This window comes from Stegostoma tigrinum, chromosome 2, assembly GCF_030684315.1.
Source record: "Stegostoma tigrinum isolate sSteTig4 chromosome 2, sSteTig4.hap1, whole genome shotgun sequence".
Taxonomy (NCBI): Eukaryota; Metazoa; Chordata; class Chondrichthyes; order Orectolobiformes; family Stegostomatidae; genus Stegostoma; species Stegostoma tigrinum.
The window spans coordinates 118,924,910-118,949,754 of NC_081355.1; the positions used below are offsets into that span (position 1 = coordinate 118,924,910).

Consider the following 24,845-nt stretch of genomic DNA (forward strand, 5'->3'; position numbering starts at 1 on the left):
CCTTCCAGCTCAGCGAGCAAACTCACATCCAGAACCTCAACCTGAGCTACAAATCTTCTCAAAACTCACTGCCATATCCTTTATTTATGTGGCATCATGGTGACGTAAAATATGGCCTGTTTTGAATTCCATCATCTAATTTAATACTTGGGACTTCCATGGATTGAAAAGAACATTAAAAATGATCCAGGAGAACACTGATGTAAAATGGCCAAAGGGATCACCTGACCACAAATTGTCAAATTTCAATATGGATTACACAACAGGTAGCTAAACCTAACTTAACATTTTATTCAAAGACAAAAAGCCAGTCAACTCATGCCAGTGGAGGCTTAAAAGACACTTATCTCCAATTTTTAGTTTACACCTTGATGAAAATGTTTGCATATTGGAGATGAAAACAACAATGGCAATAATCAAAATTGAAGACAATGAACTCAGACATAGAAATACATAACAAGCTTAAATTTCAAGAAACTGCTTTTAGCAAAGAGAGGAAATGGATTTTGGATTATAGAACTGAATGGCTAGGGAATGCTCTGTCTCTCTCTCTCTGCCTGTCTGTCTCTCTCTCTCTGTCTCTGACTCTAAAAAGAAAGAGTACCCAGTGACAATAGCATTCAAAAGAAACATCAGACACCAAGAACTTGAAAAGATACCTGAAATAATTGCTGCTGCTGATAATCCAAGACACCAATAACCAGACTCTTTGATCAAAACATTGAACGTTAAGGACTCCAGAAGACTTTAAACTGTGTATTGCTTTGATCTTCCTTTTGTAATCAATACTGTCTCTTACTAACTTTGTACCTGTGTATATGTATGTTTCATATCAGATTTTTATTTTTCACTGAATTAGCTAGCAATAATATGTTCATTTTTCACTCAAGAAATCCTTGTGTTTGACTTCTTACTGAAACAGTAGAATTTAATTAACTATCTTAATTGGGGAGATGCTAAAAGAACATAATTTTTTATTGGAGCCAGTGGGAACATTCAAAAGATGGGAGTTAATTCAACACCCCCCACCCTGGCCCCAACCCTCACCTAATCTTAACAGGGGTAGGCAGCATTCTATTGGTGGAGAATACCACTTGTGCATTTCCTCCAAACTTGTAACATGAGATAGCTGGCTTCCAAAGTTTTAAGACATGTTCCTTACCAAGTGTAATCTTATTTGGAGAACGTAAACACCATTCAACGTCAAAAGTGGGTGCCTTAGGCCCTTCCATGAGTTTACATTATATACACTTGTAGCTTATTCACTAGCACACCACTCGATGAAGCCGTTGACATTGTACTGAATCACTATATCATGACAATCTAGTTGTGTTGCCAGTGTCTGAATCTATTTTCACTGACCTCATGGATCTAGAAACTTGAACAGTTCCGTTTCAAAGACACTACATGCACCCAAACAGATGGTGTTACCGTGAGATCCTTTGTAGACCTAGCTCTTGCTGACACTGTTGTCTGTTTGCATCAGAAAGCATAAAACTTGTCAGAGCGATTCTGCGATAATCGAGGAGGGTTTTACTCTTTTATATAAACAGGAAAAATCAGATGACCAAAGGTGCCCGAGAGTTCAAAGAATGTTTTTGGAAAGAAAAAAGTTCTGAGGCCACCCTGAAGGAAGCTATACAAGGTCTTAGATTGTACAATGAGATAGGATTAAGGCTGTAGGACTATAAGATACATAGGAGCAGAAGGCGGCTGTTTAGCCCATCATGTCTGCTCTGTCTATCAAGGAGATGATGGCTGAACTCATAATCCTTAATTCTACCTACCTGCCTTTTCCCCATGTTCCTTGATTCCTTTAGTGATTAAAACTTTAATGTTGAATACACTTGATGACCTCTGTGGGAAAGAATTCCACAGATTCACAACCCTTTGAGAGAAATTCCTCCTGATCTCCCTTCAATATGTGCCCTCTGGTCCTAAACTTTTCCACAAAGAGAAACAACCTTTCTACATTTCCCTGTTAAGTCCTCTAAGGATCTTATATGCTTCAATAAGATCACCTTTCATTCTTCTGTATTCCAATGAGTACTGACACAATCTACACAATCTGTCTTAAAATAGTCCAGTTATCCTTGGGACCTGCTTAGTGAATCTTCACTGGACTGCCTCAAATGCCAGTATATCTTTCCTCAGACAAGAGGTTCAAAGTCATTCACAATATTCCAGCTATGGTCTATATAGTGCTTTGTATAGTTTCAGTAAATCTCTTTATGTTTATACTTCATTCCCTCAGAAATAAATGCTAATATCCCATTTGCCTTCCATATCACCCACTGAATTTGAATGCTGGCTTTTTATGTGTCATGTACAAGGACTCCCAAATTCTTCTATTTTACAGATGTTTTCAGTCTTTCTCTATTTAAATAATATTCCGCTCCTCTATTCTTCCTGCTAAAGTGCACAACTTTACATTTCCCCTCATCATGTTCCATCTACCATCCAATTTATGACCTCATTGTGAAGGCACCACTTGTTAGCAGCAATCATAATATGATTCAGTTTTACATTCAGTTTGAGGGAGAGAAGGTTGTGTCCAAGACTAATGGCTTAAATTTCAATGATGGGATTAAAGCTGAGCTGACTTAAACGAAATTCAGATTTTTTTTTAGTGAAAGCACTGCCGGACTCCTGTTAGGGAAAAGTTGGCAAAATGAAGGAATGACAATAAATGTCAAATTAATACACTGACACTAAAGAATTATCTTGCAAATAAGGTATGGCTGATATCTAGTTCAGGAAGAGAAAGATCACGTACAAACCAAAGTTTTAAACTTAAGTCAGTTTGATAAGCAACAATGAGATATAAGTTAGATGTGTTAAGCTGGGTTGAGAAAAATAATGTGATGTATCCAAATCAATATTTAGTTTCTTGCAATACATGTATATCTTCTTAAATAACAATATTTCCATTTAGGAAGATGACAAGTATTATGAACAGTTGTTGGCGATTAATTAGATTATGGCTGATCTGCACCTCAACCACATTGGTGATCTTTTCCTCATGTTCTCTTACTTTTCCTACCCAGCATCCAATAGATCCAAGACCGGAAGTTCACTGTGAGGAGATTGAGTAACTGGAATCTGTCTCCTTTGATTGTCAACATATTTCAGTGCACTATGTCTCCAATTAGCTTCCAGCTGTGTTTCATCAACTTGTCCTGTGCATTTAGTTATATGGTCAATTTCTCAGATTGTTCCTTTTTTATGTATTCCAAACTCTCTCAGTACACTAAATTAGTAATGTGACTTTCACATATCCTCTCTAGTCCATTGAACCTCCAACTAAACTGATGATGTATGTTTCATTGTCAACTGAAAATCTGGTGCTGAAGCTATTTCATTTTTACTTTGAAACTTTGCTAAAGTGACATAATTGCTGTGGACATTCATAGATCAATAATGTCCTAAAAATCAATGGTTGCGTTGTGCAGATTGAATTGGTGATTTTTACTGTACATACAGAGTGATCCAAACAACCTATAATGGTGATGTTAATAGCTTTTTGGGTGCCAGTTGCTGGACTTTTGTGAATGAATTGTTAGAAGTGTTTTGAAATATAATCAGAACTAGTAATTAAGTAATATTTCAGCAGTGTTTTCCTCTGTGTTATGATTTTAGTATGTGAAATGTTTTTGAAATAACATCTCACATTTATTGCATCTTCAATGTGGTAAATCCATGTGGTGCACCATGGAGTAAAATTTGACACTGAGACATGTAACACGATATTGGGATGGGTGGCTGAAAGGTTGATTAAAGAGCGGTTTTGAGGAGCATCTTAAAGCAGGAAAACAGAGTAGATATTTTGGAGCTTCTGGTCCAGATATCTGAAGGCATGATCCCCAATGGAGATCAGGCATCACGAGGCGAAAATTGAACAATAGAACATTTTTGCAGAGTTGTAGGGCTGGAGGATGTTAGAGGGACAGAGAAACGGTTCATTATTATGTGTTCATTAAATTGCAAGACCTTAATCTTAAATCATATTTAACCATAAAATATATCATTTTTTTCCAGATATTATTCTCCTGGATACTCAGATGCACTGTTGGAAAGAGTGGAAAACTATCAACCAGCTCTTTGAGAAACACTGGATGTTATTTCAATCTTTGGTTCTCCTACTACTAAAGTCTTGAAGTATCTACTCATTTTGCTCATACTTCCCACATAGTTTACAGTAAATTATGCCCTAAGTTCCTAACTCTTCTCTCCTTTAAAGCAAATTAATCCAAAATCAAATAATCACTTGAAAATGAAAATAAGCACCCTTACAAATATGTTCTGGAAATGTACCAGTTGTATTTCAGTGTATCTGGGGTCATTTTTTATGATGGTTATTGTTGCAATGCTTCACATGTCTCAATAAAAGAGTATATTTTGCAAAAAGCCATTTCTATATTGTGGTTAGAGAGGCTGTACATTCTCACTGACATTTGTGAAGCCGGGGTTCATTGACCACTGGCCTCTTTTATATTCTGTGACCTGCAGCTTTAAACTTTTTTAACTGATTAGTTCATTAGCAGTAGTAAAGTGGTGACTTAGGTTTGAAATGAAGTTTGTTGATAGTCAGCTCTTTATATTTGTATATTGCTTTGATTATTCACCAAAATTGCATGGCAGGTGGAGTGCAATGAGAAGTATTAGCGTTAGTTTCATTACTCCATTAAAATTAATAACTTTGAAAAATGATATACTCACGGTTATTACATATTTGCATCTGCCTATTACGCTTTGTATCTATTGTTAATACTAGTGTGGAACGGTGGCTTCCTGTATGCCTGATGTTCCTGTGGAAGTCTATTTGTAATTCGTACAACAGTGGAGAATAACATTGCCTGGCGTGTTGGCTGTGACTGACTTCGACCCATTCTCTTTTAATCCCTGACCATCTTGCTGTCGCTAAACGAAGGATTTTGAATTAGTGTTTGGCATGCGGCAAAATTTATCTTCCTGAGTAAACCGTTCGTATTCGGAGGAATGACATTCTTTGTATTCCGATCCACCTCTCATTTAGCCGTTTTGCCAGCTGTCGGGCCTTATTTCAGTTTCGCTTTGATGTTACTTCTACATTACGTGTGGAATGGAAAATATAGGGCGTACAGCCCTTTAATCGTGGTAGTTATTTGAACGTGATTGTGACCATTGATGTGTCGCTGCATAATATATAATTCCAGTTTAGTATGGCCTATAAAATGACATGGGGAATGACGCTGCACGGTGTAAAGATTGAACTGTTATGGGGGGGTGGGGTGGGGGTGCACATGATTGAATGTGGACCTGCATGAGCACTGTTACAGTCGTGCAATTGGTTTTATTCAACTGGCATTTAAAAGTCTGATGGAGGGGTGTGGGCTTTAGCAGAATGTTGAAACCGAGCCCGCCATAAGGCATTTTATAGACAGTCTTTCTGATACATCCTTGCATAACATCGGCGGCAAAAGCTGCGCCTTCCTTTCTCAGTCTCCGTTTACTTCATGGTTAAAGTTTCAAATTAAACACCCAGACAGGACGGGAAAACCTTTGTTTCCTCTTGGACAAAACGTTCAGCAGCTTCTTTTATTCCTCACGTCAGCCTGATCAAACAGTTGCGCACATCATTGGGATTCTGGTTCATTGGTGTATCTTCCCGAGTCTCCCAAATGTTCCCGCGCTTTGCCCGGTTCTGGGGTTTAATAACCTGGGAGTGGCGAAGCTTCATTCGCGGAAAATTGTGAAAGTGGGGCAGTGTGTGTCAGGTGCTCCTGAAATGAAGCACTTGCTTGCTTAGTGCAATGGCTCTATCTGCGCAGCCTGCCACGCTGTTAACTTGGAGCTGGAGACTCGCTCCGATCCTCCTGTCGAACAAAGCCATCCTTGTGTGGAACTGGAATCAAAGTGGCAACTCCCAGCCCCTCTCTCTGCTCGCTCAATGCTGCTCGCTGTAACACGAAGTTACCCTATCGTTCAGCTATCTCAAATAAAATGGCCCCTCCCTGATTTCTGAGCTCACGGAGGTGTTGGGTTTGGTGAGCAGGGTAGACCAGGCCAGCCGGGAATGCCTTTTCGTTTTCACCATCTCCTCTCTCTCTCTCTCTCTCTTCCTGTTGACGGCTGGCGCGGAAAAGCGCAGAAGAACCTGAACCCTGACTAAAGGTGGTTTCCTGTAAGCGGGTTCCGGATTGCCTGACACTTGAAATCTGACTGCTCTATTCATGTGTTGTCTGGAAGCAATCGCCGTTAAATAACGAAGGCAAAAGAAGGAGCCGATCGCTAGCGTTCTGGAAGAACAAGCCTCTCGGGTAGCAGCGACTCTGATCAAATCTAACCTGAGGATGTCTACAAGCCCACTGTTACATGCCGCCAGATTTTCGACTGGAAAACATACTCCTGCTCAGCTGGTTGCCTCATCCAACATCATTTTAAAAATCCACCCACACGTTATTTATATACAATACTGGCCACAGAACAGATCTGTTTTAATCTGAAACAAGAAATAAATTGCTGGAAGAACACAGCAGGTCTCGCAGCAGAGAGAAACACTTGAGTTCGGGTCCAGTGACCCATTTCAGAACGTTTTGGCTAACCGATAACTCTGTTTTCTCTCCACAGATGTTGCTTGACCAACTGAATGTCTCTAAGGTTTTCTGCTTCTTTTTGCTTCACATTTGCAGATCTGCAGTTCTTTGTTTTATTCTCCCGTTTTAAACTGTATTGTCTCATAGGCCGGTGGGGCTGGTGGAGCAGTTTAGAGGAGATGAATATTCATTTAGTACTACAATGCCCGAGAGCCCATAATGGTGTTACTGTATACTGTTTCCTTGGAAAGGAAACGGTTGAGATGAGACTTTGCGAGATACTCAAAACCACGAGCGGCTAGGACAAATTACAGATGGAGTTATTGTTCCCACTGATAGAAAATTCCCGAACGAGAGGACACAGGTTTAAGGCCTTTTGTAAAAATTACAGACACATAAGGGCCAGCTTTTGCGATGAGAGTGACGGATTCGGGTCTGAAATGTACTGCCTGAGAGTGGGGAGGAAGCAGGATCAGTTGAGGTTTCAAAAGGAAATTTAGATCATTATCGGAATAGGAAAAAGATGCAGGGCTGGGAAGGGGAGGGCCAGGGACTGACAGGAGATGACTTGTTCTTGCGCAGGGCCTGGACAGATAAAATGGGCAGAATGGCCTCTTCTTGTACTGTAACCATCCAGTCATTCTGTACGGCAATTTAGCCATCCCCATGACCATTTGTGTTTGACGCCATTTCAAGTCAGTTCTGAATAAAACCAAACGGAACCAACAAACAACTGTAAATAGTGCCAAGCGGAGATATTTTGGATGAAACACTCGTCCCTCAGCATGTCCTGTAGCCTGGCTGCAGGCACTTACACCCCAACCGTCTTCATTCGCAATATTTCCATTTATTGTGCAAGATTGACATTAGGTATTGGGATATAAAAATGATAACGGGCAAAGATAATCTTACGGAGCAGAATGTGCGGGTCTTCCTTTATACCAATTTCTGATAGTGCTTTGGGAAAAGTTTTCACTTCAGATTCTTCCTTTCACTGGAACACCCACCCTCCGATTCCACTCTGTCTCTGCAGTGCAAGCCCCTTGCATATTAATATTTTTTAAAATATGAAATATTGTTGAAATAAAACTCATCGGTTTGTTGCTGTGTACACAGAATCCCTGTCTGTCGCGCCTGAGCCTTGATTAGGTTAAAAAGGGGAATGTATTACTTCACTTCACTCATTCTTGTCAAGCAAAGGGGAATAAATGAGTGAATTCTCGCCACTAATAACCGGGCTATCGCTGAAAGAGAAATGTAGCCTTTAACCACTTCGATGTGTGACATTACTTTTCGTACCCATGTAAAATCCCTCGGTGTTCAATATTTCCGTTTCAAAACCTTTCCAAAGGCCTACCAGAACTTTTCTAATTGATATCTTACTAACCGTTCTTAGTGTTTCCTAGCCATTGTCTTCTCTGCACAACCATTGTTTGGTACCGAGACTGCAATTTAGGATCCTTATCGTGATCGTAGGCATTTCAGGCCCAGGTCCTAAAAAACGACATATGAATAATACCTAGAAAAGGATTTTCTATGTCACAGATCATACCGATCTTCAGCAGGATACCTCAGTGACAGAACAACAATGTCATGTGGTGAACTGTAAAACGGATTAATAACGATTATAGATATAATTACGTTGTTACAGCAATAGTTTGTACAGCGCCCTCTAAATATAAGAAATTAACTTGCCTTTACCAATTAGTTCATAAGCTTTGCGATCAGTGTTTACCCCTTCGAAACCAAATTATTAAAAAGGGACCTTACATCACTGATATTAAGAACACAACGTTATTTTGTGTGGTGACTCCTCTGTTCAAGCGCACTAGAGCTCAAGTGAAAAGTTTGAATTGTTCGCCAAACTTAATAAACATAACTAAACCTTTGCAACATAAGGCGTAGTTGACAGAGACAAATGTGGTTTGATGAGAAATATCATAAAAGAAAAAAAAATCACTAACTTGTGTCAGAGACAGTAAGACCTTATTTCGACACAAGGGAAACCTGGCCATTTTTAAGTATTACAGATAATACTTCCTATGAACATATATATTTTGTACGATCAACACTGACTTTGGTCTCGCCAATTACCCAAACGTCTTCGAGGTTTATAGAAATAATTTTGTTTTTATTTGCTGGGTATTATTTCAAAATGATGATCAGTTTCAATACGCAAGAGAAGGCCAGGAGCTCTAACGAGAAGCAAAGCAACCAGTTTATCAGACACAAAAAAACCTGAATAGGCTGTAATCTGGTTGGACAAATAGGAAGCTGGAAGAACACAGCAAGCCAGGCAGCACCTTGGAGGAAAGGAGCAGTCAACGTTTCAGGACTGAAGAAGAGTAATGCCCGAAACGTTGACTGCTCCTTTCCTTCACATGCTGCCTAGCTTGCTGTGTTCTTCCAGCCTCCTTCTGTCAACCGGTTTACCGAGTGATTTATTAACTTAGTTTCTTAGCTTCAATTAAAAAAAAGTGTCCCACTATTTGTATTTCGACCAAGTTGTCTTAAATTTGAAATTTCACGTCATTTTCCAGGTTCACTTTTTATTTGTTTAACATCATTTACAGCTCACAGAACATAGCCCGCAAAGTTTAGCCATTATCTAGTTTCATTTCTCACAACGCTGTCATCGTAAAGTGTAACCACTGAAATATGATGAATCTCTCTATTTTGGTGATTCTATGTTTACACGTTTAAGCTACTTGTTTCCCCAAAAGGAACGCAAACTTCAGAAGCTAAATAATCGAATCACACACTGAGTTCTGACTCAAGGTCATTGAGCTGTAATGTCACGTTAACTCTCGTTTTCTCTCCATAGATACGGCCTGTCCTGCTGAATGTCTCCACCATTTTCTGTTTCTGGTTTATGATTTTCAGCAGCGACTGTATTTTATTTTGTTTTGGCAAAATTGTTGAGCTGTTTGCTCTTGAAAATACGCCAATATATATCATGGAATTACAGAATATTTTGCTTGTTTTCACGAATTCCCTCAAAAAAGATTCACAGCTTGCAAATAAAAAAAATCATAATTTTGAGCCGACCAAGTCCTGTTTCTGTTGAAAACTTAATTAACTTATTTCCATTAATGAAAGGCCATACAAACATGTGCAAACACAAGTCTTGATCGCCCTCTGCTGGCCTATTCACACACCGTTCTGGTAAAGACGGAAAATGGTTCCTTACTAACGGGAGTAGAAACGACATAACATCAACATATGCAAGTGTCTGTGTAACTACGACGGAAGTAAATAACGTTGTATGAAAATCTAGGGCTTGATAGAAAAAGCTAGAAAGTACACAACGTGCATGGACTAACATAAGAACATATCGTTTGCCACTGAACGAAATCATTCGTTCTTGTGGAGACTTTCTGTCGTTTTCAAACTTTTTAGCCGCAGTCTGGATTTAGGGTTAATGTCGAAAAAGTGGTGAAAAGGGTTGCAATGCTTTAGTGTGAATGAACTCTTTCCGGGTAATGAGGATGACAACACAGGAAGAATAAAGTATCAGTCCCGTTCAGTGCTATTTACACACCAGAGAAAGTTTGAAATAAAGACCGCACCGAGTGCAACCGTACACAGGACCGAAAACAGACAGTCACATGCGGTTCACCAATACCCAGAAATGTAATTACAATGCTCGCTTCTTCTCGCAGTTCACTTTGCCAATGAACAAGTGGTTGTCACACAAAAAAATACTTGCGGAAGTTATTACACTGTAGCTCTATGAATATAAGTAAAATATTTATCCCAATAAATTTACTTATGAATATTTCAACGCGTTAGGCGTCACTGCCCGTCACATGCAATATTTTTTCTCCATGTGAAAAAATAATCCTTTGTCCACGAATATTTGAAGAGAGTGCGGTAAACCTAAAAAGAAAGAGCCAAATGTAAGATGAAACCAGCTACAGGAATCATTAAATGAAGCATCGCACCGAGCAGGCTGGTTGGTGGCTTGGTTCCCCGAGCATTGTCATGTTGACGGAATGTTTGATAGACTCTAAAATTGAAACTATTCTCGGAAAACATGCGATTTCCTTCTCTGCAGTTTGGGCATACCCGCTGAATACGTTGTTATTTTCGAAATCAACTGCTGAACCATCTCCATCAAAACAAAAGGTAGTGGAGACATTGTTGACCCTGCTGTTCGGAATTAGCACTCTGCTATTTACGGAGGCAGCTATTTTTAAACGGCAGAATGTAACTCAATCGTCCATCTCCCACCCCCAACCCTGGTGCATTTGAAATGATCTAAATATCACGGATTTTCTAGGAGTTAACCGCCAAGTGTGAAAAACAGTCGAACCCGCATACTTTGGATTTCTGTGGTGTCTATAATATCAGACTCGATCCTGTATCAGCCTGGTTAATGTGAATAGGGATAACTGTTATAACACCCAGATAATTCCCAGTGGCGCTTATCTTGTCTGTTGAATTTGACCAGAGGCGGATGAGCGTTTCCAGCTCTAGATTACAGGACAGTTAGCATACACGCTACGTATCCAATGGTCTTGAAATAACCTTTTGAAGTTTGAAATTCCTCGTTCGGCTTTATTTCGGCAGAAGGGTCAACCTTTTTGGGGGAAATGTATTAAAATAGCAGATGGAGGAACTTCAGATCTTTCCCTAACATTCCATGTGGTAATTTCAGAACCAACGCTTAAGGAACAGACGCACGGGCTCAGCTGTTCAGTGAAGGAAAATAAGATCGTCCCGTCACAACATGTAGACGAATAGAAATTGAATTTTGCTGGAAAAGGTTACTCAGTGACAACCCACAATCGATATTCCCAACGTAGTCATGAATAATTCACGTGATCTGTTTAAACCACCTCACATAAGCTTTGCAGGTATTGGCTTATAGACGTTCCCCTCTATTGCTCCCAAGTAGAATTGTAATGTATTCATACTTTCATTGCATAATCAATGGAGTTAATTTGTGCCGATGTGTGGAATTCGTGTATTTCCCCGGTGATTTTAAAGCGATCTTATTAATTGTGCATCCAGCAATTAAAATTTTTAAAAGTAACTAAATTACCTTAATCTTATAACGCCATTTGCTGCGTGTTCTACATGTGCTGAATAGATTTTGCATTCTATAGTGATTAGTTTGTTTTGCAAGTTGAAATAGATCCTCTTCAGCTGTAATTTGTTATTCGACCATTGTGTAATTAGCTGGTTGTATTTTGAATGTTTTACGTGCTATTGGAGGCTGTTTTAATTTGCTTTGCTACTTTCGCTAAATGGCTTTTCTTGGTTATGATTTGGACACCTTATCTTATAGGTGCATATTTAATACTGACTAATCCTTGGCCTTCCTCGCGACCACGTCGAAATGAAGCCATAAATTTGACACCATAAAGCCTAATTGTGTAAAAACTACAGCTGTTCATTCTTAAATTAGATACGATCCGTTGAAACTTTGTACCGAACCGGAGAATGTGTTACAGTTCTGTGTCCTTTTAAAGGGGCCAGTACAGGTAGGGTTATAATTAAAGAAATTTCTTGGGTCATTCCAATAGTGCCGTAACAGTTTGCCCAAGTTGGTTTCAGTAGAACCAGTGATTAATGACTGCATTTACAGTGTTTAAGTCCTCCAGTGTAAACAAATCTTGATCGACAATCATGTTTCCGGCCTTTAGCTTTTTTTTAAAAAAGGATTAAAGTATTTTTCTTTAATTCCTGTGGATACACTTAGAGGCGATAGAATTTTCCCCCTGTTTGTTTGAAATTGAAGTTAAACATTAATACTCGTAAAGAGTAACAGACGTTGAGTTCTTGTATTGTGAGTTGAGTTTTAAAACTGATGGATACCAACCCGATCTCTTGAAAAGACGTTCTAGTTTTTAAAAATGTACTATCTATGAAGGTGACAATGAACTGCTCGAAGTAAAACCCAGTTTTTTTTAATAAAGAGAAAGTTGATCTTTATTGTGAGTGTTTATACTTGTTTTCTGTTTTAGTATTGCTTCTGTCAGACCCGCTCAGCGACCCACCCCCTGCCGCGCTCCAAATAAACACATTCATTGGCCTTATAGGGCACCACTGTGTCCACGGCCACGTCCTATTCTCTACAGAGAGAGCCGTCATCTCTTCACATGCAACACCGAGGATGGGATGCGACGAATTAAATAACAGCTAACACAAGGTCACCCAGGATCCTGAACTGACTTCTCGTCCGTCCATCTCCCACCCCCCGGCGTTCGCCATTCAATGTTAATGCACGCTGCTTATTTACTAGCTGACCGACTGCCTATGTGTGTATAATGGTTCCTCTTGTCTATCGGGTCATCTTTTAATTGCGCCTTTGACACTTTGGTGACTGTTTTAATTCCAGCCTCTTCCTAAAACTTAACTAGCTAGTGAGTTGTTTGGTATTGAGTTCGATCTTATGACTCCTGATGTGCTTTCACGTGTTTTCTTTGCATCCTTGATCAATTGGACAAGTTTTTTTAAACCAATTAGGTAAAATTTGCCTTTCGGATTGTTCATGCTGATCAGGTGCTACTATAAATCACACGCTGTTTTACAGCGTTGATTTTGTTTTAAATGTAAAAATTGTGGATCTAGGCTCCAAAAGACGCAAAACAAACTTAAATAAATCAAGAACGGCCGTGCTGAAAAATCTAAAGATAAACTAATGGCTGGAGGATATCCAGCGGGTCTGGCAGTATCTGTGGCGAGAAAGCAGCGTTAATGTTTCGCCGGAATGTTCTGAAGAAGGTTCACCGGAACTGAAACGTTAACTTTGATTTCTCTCCACAGATGCTGCCAGACTTGCTGAGTTTCTCTAGCAATTCCTGCTTTTGTTTTGCATTCTTCCCACTTACTCGGACTGGCACTCCCGCCTCTATGAGATAATTATGACCCGTCATCTTAAAGTGTGACTACCGGCATGTGCCCATTTACCATCGGCCGCTGGAACAGTCGCGCTCTTCCGAATCTACAGTCCATGGAATCCAAAACCCTACTTAAATGTGAAATTCCAGAAATTGCTTGTTTTGTTTTCAGTTTCGGAAATAGCCCAAGGCTACCAGCGCATCACATGAACATTATTAACAAAGGAGAATATTTACAATATAATCCCTGTTCTTCCAATTATTTCAGATCTTCGATCCTCGAAGAATAGTAAATCGTTTGGAGTTGTGAATAATTCACATATGACTCAGGGTCATTAGCCAATGGCTGGAGAGATTGCAGTCAGTTTGTTACTGTTGATATGCGATGGCATCGTGAGACATACCGTCTGTATTCACATTTTATAAACACTTCAATGTGAACGGATAATTAAGTGGTCACAATGTAACAGCCTATGTGATTTATTCCCGTTACGTGCTGTCAGCAGGAGGTACAAATCGCTGGGATTTTTGTTGGATGCTGCGTAATTGCAAGAGTTTAGGCGGATTCATTCAGAAATGACTGGGTATATATGCTTTCCTGTCATGATCTGCCACATTCAGTTTACCAACTCGTAAATCGAGACCCCCTGCATGTTAGAGAAGTCGTGAATGGTCGAGGGAAGGGCGCGCACATTGCTTTCGCGAGTGGCTCGGTACGGGCTGCTCAGCCAAACTGGGTTGTGGTTGTTTATCCCGCGCCATCGTGCGGTAGATATTCACGCCCGATGAGGAAGGAGCTGGGGTTAAACCCTCCATCCAGGGAGCCGGCACCTTGCTGCTTCTGCAGCAACCCCCAGGCCTTCATATGACAAGTCTGGCCCGACCGTTCACACAACTGTGGCGAGGAAGAGCAGTTCCGCAGGTAGAAATACAACTGAGCCCCAGCACGGGCCAGGGAAACGTTTGAAACATTCGTTGTCAAATCCCCAGAATTAGCCAGGAACCGCGCGATTCTATTGTGCGCCAGAGACTTGTCTTCAAAACAAAAACAATTCTCATGAGTTTTGGAGATAAACAACGTGGCGAATCAGCAAGGCGCTGAGGCGATTTATGACGGTACGGGATTAAAACCGAGCTGCTTTTGCCAACTCGGTCCCACTCTCGGCCCGCAGTGAAGCGACAGCTCCCCACCCCCGGCCCCGCTCTCTACTGTGCCCCTCCCCTCGCTCAGAGCTGAACCGCAGCCCAGCCTCTGAACAGAGGGGTCGCTGCTGCTGGGCCATCTACTCACTGGGGGATCGAGTCAACCTGCTGCCCAGCAGATCCCTCCTAGTCTCCATTCATTCAGGATCCGTTGGCACACACGTTATTCCCGCCCCCACCGAAAAATGTTCCATTGTCACGGGGGTGCGGGGAGGGTGATGTTCCGACCGTTGAATGAAGGGAGTGTGTTCGATGGGTCCTCCTGGAGTTCCGTTACTGTCCATCTGCAACAAGACCCGGATAGCAGTCAGGCTTCGTCTGATCAGAGACAATAAAAAACCCTGCAGATGCTGGAATCCTAGATAGACAAACGGGAGGCTGGAAGAACACAGCAAGCCAGGCAGCATCTGGAGGAAAGGAACAGTCAAAGTTTCGGGTATTGCCCTTCCTCAGGACAGTCATCTCTCGCAGGGCAGCCCTGAAGAAGGGTAATTCTTGAAATGTTGACTGCTCTTTTCCTCCAGATGCTGCGTGGCTTGCTGTGTTCTTCCAGGAATTGCTGGAAAATCTCAGCCGGTCTAGTAGCATCTGTGGAGAGACAGCAAAGTTAACATTTCAGCTCCAGTAACCATATATACATACCATAGGGCCATTGCTGACATGAGAGAGGGGTGTTTGGTGAATTTAACCCGAGGGTCATCACACCACATGTGAGGGGCAAGGTTGAAAAGGCGAGACTTTCACAGTAATCTCAGCTGGTGCTATATGACCATCGCTGAATCCCCTACTATCTACATTCTGGAACTTTCCCTCACCAGATACTGAGTAGGTCTAGCCACATAAATAGAGTGACTACAACAGCAGATTTGAGGCTGATCCATAGTGGACGAGGTGTGTACTATAAACTAGATGCGCTACACCAATTCATGAAGTCTTCCTCAACCATAACTTTCAAATTTTTCACTCCTATCTGGAAAGGCAACAGCAAAAAATGCATGGAGCACCACCACATGCAGGACACTGCAAGCCACAAACCATCCCAACATTGTAGCACAATATCTCCATTCCTTCCCTGAGACAAGATCCTGGAAAACTGCTTCCTAATAGCACTGTGAGAGCATCCCCATCAGATGGATGACATTGGTTCAGGACACCAGCTTGCCACCATCTTCCTGATGCCAATTAGGGATCTAACTGAAATTACGATCTGAAGGTCCATCTATGGAAAAAAAAACAAATAAACAATTGGAGACTGCCAGGGAACTTTCCTGGAGTAGGCTGTGAGATCAGAGTTCCGATTAAGGTTATCTCGTCGCATCGCTCCACAGGTTGGCAATGCCCTTACAGGTCTGCACTGCTGTGAGTGAGGAGGAAGCATCACTAGTTTCTCAGCAGATTTTGCCTCCTGGAAAATGTAGGCCTTTCATCTTTTAGCGAAAGAGCCATTCCCACCGCTGGAAATAAGAGGGTCTTGCAGCATCTCTATGCCATGTGTGGAGACAGACAGCTCATTGCAAATGGCTTCTGTGTCCTGACCTTCCCCATGTCTGATCCTCCTCCTGGCTGCTCGGGAGGGAGGGAAAACACAGGTGTCCCTACTGGCTTCTGGTATCTTTTCAGCCTTATGAGGGCTTCTTCATGTGGAAATGCCCTGGGCATTGCCCATCTTTTCCTGGTGGGAGCTGCTGTGGCTCCAGAGCTGCTGACTATCTGGCCATCTCCATACTCATGATCCCAATAAAAGGGACCACAGGTAACTACTGAAGGGCCAATCAGTGGGCGATCTCCTGGAGAATTGTTATAAGGTCTTGTTGCTGGATGGTGCAGTTTTGGAACACCCTGTCTTTCCCTGTTTGGAACCTGGATGAGAAGTTGCCCAGGAGAAGTGGGGAGGGGATTGCTTTTGGTCCCGATTTTGCAGTTGGGTCACAGTGCTACTGTCAGCCTTGAATCCAGGTTGTGGACTGGGATATAGTTGTGGAAGGATGTGAATAAGAAAGTGGACCATGGAAGTGGGAGACTCACAGTAGGGGAGTTGGCAGTCTGACCGGCAGAGGTGGGTGCTGATGGGACTGGCAGGGCATTGTGAGGAGCCTCACAGGCATTGGATGGCAGCCTGTTCTTGTTGAATCACTCCACAGATTGGCAATGCCCCTGTAGGTCTGTGCTGCTGTGAGTGAGGAGGAAGAACCAGTGTTTTCTTGGCAGATACTGGCTCCTGGTAAATGTGGGCCTTTCATGTTTTAGTGAGGGACCGGCACCCGCCCACCCCCCAGCTGGAAAGATCTCATTAGTGCCATCACTTTTTCTATCATTGGCAACCCATTGCTGCTGGCTGGGTAAGCTTCTGCCAGCAGACCACCCAGAGGTGTTGTGTGGTGTATGTCTGACCCGAAGTAAGATTATGATAGATTTTCTGTCTCTTAACCAAACTCTGAAGGAAAATTCACTGCAAATTCATTCAGCTTATAGGCTGTAGTGCACAGGACAGGGTGTGGAGTCTGCCTATGCGTGGTTTGTGGCATTTGGAACTATGGGGCTTGGGGGTCCGTGGTGAGACTTAATGAGGTTGTGGGATCTGTGGATGGGTTGTACGTTGTGGTGTCTTGGTGTTGGGTTATGGGCCAGAGAATCTATGGTTGAGTTAAGGGATATGTGTCTGTGGGGTCTGATAAGCTGAGCTACATGCTGCAGGGTTCATGTGGGACTTGGTTATGGGGTAACAAGGTCTGTTTGGTGCTCTTGGTTGGGGAAGTGTGGAAGATCTATGGGTGGGATATGGATTATAGGGTTTAGGGCCTCTTTGTGAGTGAGGAATCTCCGGTAATGAAATTCTGCAGCAGTGAGGAAATCTATTTAATGGAATCATTCAATCTGAAATATGACTACAGGCTGTTTGCACTGAAATTTCTGATCTTCATTGAAATATCTGAGCACTAGAGACATTTTTAATAAATCTACTTGTTCAAAGTGGACGATCTTTCAAAACTGGTATTAAAATATTTGCACTTGTCAAATAGAATATAATAGCACCCATACTGTGATACAGAGCATCCAACAGAAATAATTATACTCCAGGGGTTTGTTTTCAACACTTAGTTGGAATATCTTAGTATTTCTGTTAATAAAGTGATAACCCATAATCACTGAAATACCAAAGTTATAATCCTTAAGGCATCATGAAACAGATTCAGAGAGGCTATACGCCACGAGATACAGGAGCAGAATTAGGCCATTCAGCCCCTCGAGTCTGCTCCACCATTTGATCATTCTCCTGTTTTCTTGCCTTACTAACCCCTGTAGATCTGCCTTGGATCCCCTTACTAATCAAGACTCTATCTCTGTCTTAAATACACTCAATGACTCGGCTTCCACAGCTGCCTCAGGCAATGAGTTCCACAGATTAACCACCCTGTGGCTGAAGAAATTCCTCCTCATCTCCGTTGTAAAGGGTCCTCCCTTCACCTTGCAGCTGTGCCCTCGGGTCCTGTTGTGTCCTACTGGTGGAAACATCTTCTCCACGTCCACCCGATCCAGGCCTCTGTATTCTAAGTTTCAATCAGATTTCCACCCCAATTCTTCTAAATTCAATCCAGTACAGACCCAGAGTCCATAACAGCTCTTCCATATGCTAAGCCATTCATCCACGGAATCATCCTTGTAGACCTCCTCTGGACCCTTCCAATGCCAGCACATCCCCTACTTGTAGATACACTCCCCAAAAATGTTCACAATATGCCAGATGTGGTCTGACCACAGCCTTGTACACCCCCAGAAGTACACTTCTGTTCATGGAGAGCAGGGTAGACAGATCAATCTGATACCCCATTGTTTGGTTCATGGTCACAAATCTATTTATAATTTTCTAGAAAAGATGGAAAAGACTTCACAGGTGCATGTTCATTTAAAAAAAAAAGTTAGCTCTTCAATAAATCTTCCATTGGACTAATTATTTTACAAAGAGGCTGTGTTGAGAGAGGAAGTAGGGTTCTACGGGGATTGCCCCTGCTGTTTGTCATTATTTCTAAATGATATAGACGTGAATGCAGGAGGTGCAATCAGTAATCTTGCAAATGATTGGTGGGGTGCGAAATAGTGAGGTGGATAGCCTTAGGTTACAGGAGAATACAAATGGGTTGATTAGTGGCAAAGGGAATTCAGTCTGGTTAATTGTGAGGTGATGCACATGGGCAGGCCAAACAAGCCAAGGAACACATGATAACAAAGTGTGGAGCTGGATGAACACAGCAGACCAAGCAGCATCTTAGGAGCACAAAAGCTGACGTTTCGGGTCTAGACCCTTCTTCAGAGGTCTAGGCCTGACACGTCAGCTTTTGTGCTCCTAAGATGCTGCTTGGCCTGCTGTGTTCATCCAGCTCCACACTTTGTTATCTTGGATACTGCAGCATCTACAGTTCCCATTATCTCTGAAGGAATACATGATAAACAGTAGTAAGCCCTGAGGATCAGAGGGACCTTTTGGGGAGTATGTTTATCGGTCCCTCAAAATAGCAGGTCAAGTGAAAAAGTGGTTAAGAAGGCATTTGGGATACTTGCCTTTATTAGCTGAAGCATAGAGTTTAACATAATGGAGTTAATGCTGGAATGGAAAAAAAAATGTTGGTTTCTGTGTAATCTACATTTTTTGACATTTCCTTTGTAGTAAGGGGAAATCAATATCAGTGTGACATATGTTGTATCTTCATTCTTCACCCTAGGTTCTACATCTGTGATTGGTAGTAGGCTGCAGGCAAAAGCAGAAATTGGAGATATATCTACCTGAATTTTTTTTTTGCCAGAGATTGATTTGAATACTTTTTAAGTTCAGTGTAGATGCTTTTGACAAATTTCTTTTGTATACCAGTGTCTTCAACTTATTTCTGAAAATGTATTAATTATGGAGAAAGGTAACTAGGTGGTCTCAACATTCAACTTGATTGAAGCACTGAGAAGAGAGAAATTAAAACTCATGCCTACAGTTGATTCTTGGAAAATTTGCAAATTACAGATTTGTGACAGCTGCATTTGGCTTTTTCTAAGTGTTTGCCGAGGACCTTTCTTTACTTGTGTGGTATGTTCGCAGACTTAGTACTAGTCAGTTGAGTTTTATTATAAAGACATTTTCCAGAGGCAGGTTCATGGAGGTCAGAATGTTAAAGTCACAAATTGAAAATTTCCATTTCACTTACTATGTTTACAACTGCAGAGCTCTACAAATTCTCCTTAAATTAATAGAGCAGTTACTTTTGTTTTACTTAAGATTAAACAAACAAATGGTGGCCCTGTCAAATAAAATCTGAAGTTTTAAAACTATTCTTTGTGATTATTACTTAAATAGAAACCTGCCTTCTCCAATTCAAATGCTACTCCCTGTTTGTTAGGCACGTTAATACTTTCTGAAGATAACTAAGAATGCACAGTAAATTTGATTTTTGTCAAACATCATCCACCTCCCAAATACAAAATAATATATAATCTTTAAAATAGCAAAATACATCTATTTTGCTCTTTGTTTGAATCCTGGTGACTGTAGGCAAAAATGTTAGGAATTTAACAAATAAGCAGCTGTGGGATGAAAGGTTACTTTATTTCTTTTTTTGAAGTGATATTGGCTCAGGAAGCAATGTTTCAAGTAAAACTGGGGACACCTCTGCTGTTCGTCAAATAGCGCCCAGGATCTTTAACACACTTCAATAATAGAGCAAACAGAAATTATGCCCTTTTCTATTTTTGTCTCTTTCCAATGGACTGGAAAAGGCAAGCAAGTGACTTACAATTCTGAAAATTCAGCCTTTCACTTTTTGAGCACTTAATATCAAAGATTCAAGTAATCGATTACTGCTAAAAGTTACCACAGCTTCCTTGACACTAACTGCAATTGGCCGAGAATTGTTTCCTCCTGCTGTCAGAGATCATTCTCTCAGAACCCTCCTGCTTCACTCCCTGTTTAAAAATCCAGGCTACGTTCCTGAAATAATGATACCTGAGTTTCAGCCCTGTACTAGAGTGTTCAGCTAATGAGTTAAATATTAGTATGATTTATGTTTTGTAAACTTTTATTGTTTAACTATGAAGTGAGTTTTGGTATTGGCTCAGTTGCCACACTTTCTCCACATGACCTTTTTCTTCCTTCCAACAAAGGCATCAGCTGAATGAATGAGAACAGCAGTCAAATGATTTACGGGACAACTTGTTTACAGGATACTTATGGCACACATGAAGCTGAGAACAAGAAAATGTTTTCAACAATAAAATGAAAACCAGATGCGATTTGAAGGCTATTCATTTAATGAAATAAATTCTTTCAAATCTTTTGTTTTTCTAAGGCTGTCTCTGGTTGCCACACTTTGGTCCTCCCACACACTGCATTGCACACTGAGAGGCTATGGATAGGTTCCTATCTTTCTGTCCTGGATTTATATTCTCTATAATTCATAATCAGAAACTAGAAAACATCAAGAAATTTGCAAGAATGTAGATCTTATCTTTGAATTACAACAGTGCAGGTGTCCAGAGTAGTCAAGGTGTACAATTTGACATTTTTTATTGCCTGGAAGCATCTGGAGAACATTAAGAGCAAATCTGGTGTCTGGCAGGCTGCGTTTTACTCTTGTTGGCCACATTAAGTAATCTGATATCGAATGCATATCTACGTTATATACTCGGAGCCAAAACAGAAGGGAAATTGGGTTTGCATATAGATATTTACAAAGGATAACTTTTTTCTCCCCTTATATTTTTGCATTTATTTCCTTATGTGAAACAGTCAAAGTCAGTGATAAACCTTGCAGCATTTTCATTATTACAGAATTTATGCTTCCCGTGAGATACTACCAAAATGTTGGCATCAAAATTTCACAACAATGTATGAAGTTGTCACATGATTTAAATTTGGCATGGATGTTAACTATGCATTGTCAAAAGAATAATTACATTCCAAAGAGATACAAAACAAAGTTCAAACCATAATATTCGTTAAAAATACCTTCAGTGTCAGGAATCAGATGTGCAACCAATTATGTATATGATGTTCATGAATCATATGCATTGATTGGCATCTTGTGGGTTATTTTCACAACTTATCAGATTTAACCTCTGCATGTTAAGGGGGTTATATTATCTATTTTAAAATATGTTGAACTTACTTTTGCATACAAATTTATTGGAGAGAAATAGTTCAAGTTTAAAAATTTCCTTCTCTTAATGCATTTCACATCATTATGGTTTTAGCACCTTTCCGAGCATCAAAAGATTCTAATAGAGTGCATTGATATCACTCGATAAATAAAAATGTAACATCAATGATTGGGTCTTTTAGATGCACAGAAAATAGGAGCAAGCTCACCCATTCAGCCCCTTGACCTTTCTCCAAAAATTATCATGATCATGGCTGATCACTATCATTGTAAACTGTTCACATAGTAAAATACTAAAACTACTGTGTGCCAGCGCAAATACACTGCAAATAGATGGGTGTAAGGTGACATTCCTGAAGCATTCTGTAGTATTGGCATCAAGACACTCCAGAAAGGAAATGCTAAGAACATATTTGAATGCACAAAAGCTAACCTCCAATAGATTTCCACAAATATCAATGACTAAATGGACGAAGGACATTTTCCAAATGCTCACTCATTCATTGACACTGGCCAGCATACATAATAGCTTCTACACATTTTCAGAATGCTCACTCATTCATGACATTGGCCAGAATATATAACAGCTCCTATACATGTAAGTCAGATGGTTGAGATAATGTGTTTCTACCCGGGACAGAATTAATAAGTCAATTTCCCAAAGTCATTACTGCTGAGCTTGTATATAACAGCATCACATTAATAATAAAATCAATCTGAAACAGTGTTAATAAAAAGGAAAATATTAGTTTTTGCATCACAAATTTGTAAACTATTTGAATCATCAACAGATTTGTAATGTACTGTGATTACTATGCTTAATATATAGTAATATTAATGTACTGACCTCAAATTGAGATTTTTTTTTAGTAAATTAAATATTTAAGAACTGGACTTCTAAAATGACAAGTTCTAGCCATATGTGTTGTATTTACTCTTGTTGGGGACGATATTAACTGTGATAATTTATAATGGATGCTTGTTTTATTTTGGATTTTTCAGCTCATTGTCATGTAATAAAGTTCAAAATTCATATGTGGCATTACTAAAAATCAAATGTGACTTCAATTTATGAGAAGGAATATCACTGAAGATGTTAGTTTTATCTTTTGTTTTGGTTCTTTCTTGGAATGTGGACATCACTAGCAAGGTCAGCATTTATCACCAATGCCTACTTGCCCTTGAATTGAGTTACTTGTGAGGCTGTTTCAGATAGTAATTGAGTCAATCACATTGCTCTCAGTCTGGAGTCACATACACAATAGACTGGGTAACGGTGGCAGATTTCCTTCTATATAAAGGACATTGAACCAGATGAAGTTGATAACAATCGATGGTAATTTCATAGCACTATTACTAGCTTTTATATTTAACATTCATTTTTTGAATTTAAGTTCTACCAGCTGTCCTGATCAGATTTGAACCCATTTTCCCCAGAGCATTTATCTGGACCACTAGATTGCTGGCTCAGTAACATTACCATGACACTTACCACCTTCCCCTATTGAGCACTTTCAGCTTCCAGTTTCACACCTTTATGTTTTAATTATACTGCACAAGTGAGTTTTCCCAACTCAGGCAAATGGCAGTTTTCAGTTTTTAATGTATGCATTATTAACATATTACTGAAAGCTCAAGACTTTTGTAATGCATTAGTGTCTTCTAAGTACTCCTATTTGTTTCTCACAATGTTGTTTTCTACCTCAGTTTCTGTAATGAGTGACTAAAATCGCTGAGGTGCATGATAACATGGTGTAGAGCTGGATGAACACAGCAGGCCAAGCAGCATCTTAGGAGCAGGAAAGCTGATGTTTTGGGCCTAGATCCTTCTGCAGAAATCAGCATTTCTGCAGAAGGGTCTAGGCCCGAAACATCAGCTTTCCTGCTCCTAAGATGCTGCTTGGCCTGCTGTGTTCATCCAGCTCTACACCTTGTTATCTCGAATTCTCCAGCATCTGCAATTCCTATTATTGCTGTGGTGCAATATTTTTACATTGTTTATTTTCAGAACCAGTTCCTATCAATTGAGCAACTGTTAGCATGCACTGGCCAATGTGTAATTAATCCACGTTGTGAACTATATTGAAAACCAGATTCTGACTGGGGTGGAGAAGAGGTAGGCTTTAGATAATCTTAGAGATGTTATAATTGGCCTCTGTGTTAATCAATGACCAAGAATACATTTAGGGGTGGCACAGTCCTTCAGTGGTGAGCACTGCTGCCTAACAGCACATGGGACCTGGGTTCTATTCCACCTTTGAGTGACTGTCTGTGTGGAGTTTGCACATTCTCCCTGTATCTGCCAAGGTTGCCCCCAGGTTGTCCTGTTTCCTCCCACAGTCCAAAGATATGCAGGGTAGGTGAGTTGGCCATGCTAAATTAACCATTAATGTTCAGGGATGTGTAGATATGGGGGTTTATAAAGGGATTTGTCTGAGGGGATGCTCTGAGGTTGGTGTGGACTTGTAGGGCCAAAGGGCCTGTTTCCACACTGTAGGGATTCTATGACATGTAACAGAACCTTGTTTCTGATGATTCTACCTGGTGATTCCTTTTAGAAAAATATGCACATATAAACATTGAGCTAGGGCAGAATTAAACTTGCTATGAAATTTGCATTCAGTAATCAGTTGACATTCACCATCTGCCATTTACTCTTAGAGAAAGGTGACTTGGGTATAGTAGTGCAAGGGAATTGAGGTCCATGAACCAATTGTCAGCATCACCCAAAGAGTAGAGAAGATTTGACTTTTCTGGAAAAAAATCCAAACATTGTGTACGTTAGCCAACAACTTCAAAGTAATAGGAGTCAGGTGTAATTGATGACCTCTTGTCAAGTACATTTTACTTAAGTTTGTAGTAATCACTAAAGTTGTGTGTATGACTGGAATCTATTTACTTTAGCTTATGCTTAACAGCAACACAAATGTGTAGAATACCCTCCCACCAATATTCAAGAGATTATCATTGACAAGAAACAGCTGGTGCAGCCCAATAAACACTCTGGCTATAAAAGTGAATCAGAAGAAGGGAATTCTGATCGAAGTAGCTTGCCTCAACTGTCCCCAAAGCCAGTCCACCAT

General features: G+C 40.5%; 1 protein-coding gene across 3 annotated transcripts in view; it reads left to right on the forward strand.

Annotated features, from left to right (window-relative positions):
• spag6 (sperm associated antigen 6) overlaps positions 1-4,639 on the forward strand; it is a 136,652-nt gene extending 132,013 nt beyond the window's left edge. For all 3 annotated transcript variants that reach the window (XM_048560435.2, XM_048560453.2, XM_048560462.2), the window contains one exon: positions 4,039-4,639. In XM_048560435.2, the coding sequence (XP_048416392.1) occupies positions 4,039-4,105 (67 nt within the window). In that variant the 3' untranslated portion in view covers positions 4,106-4,639. The remainder of the gene's footprint in view (positions 1-4,038) is intronic.
• The last annotated feature ends 20,206 nt before the right edge of the window (positions 4,640-24,845 follow it).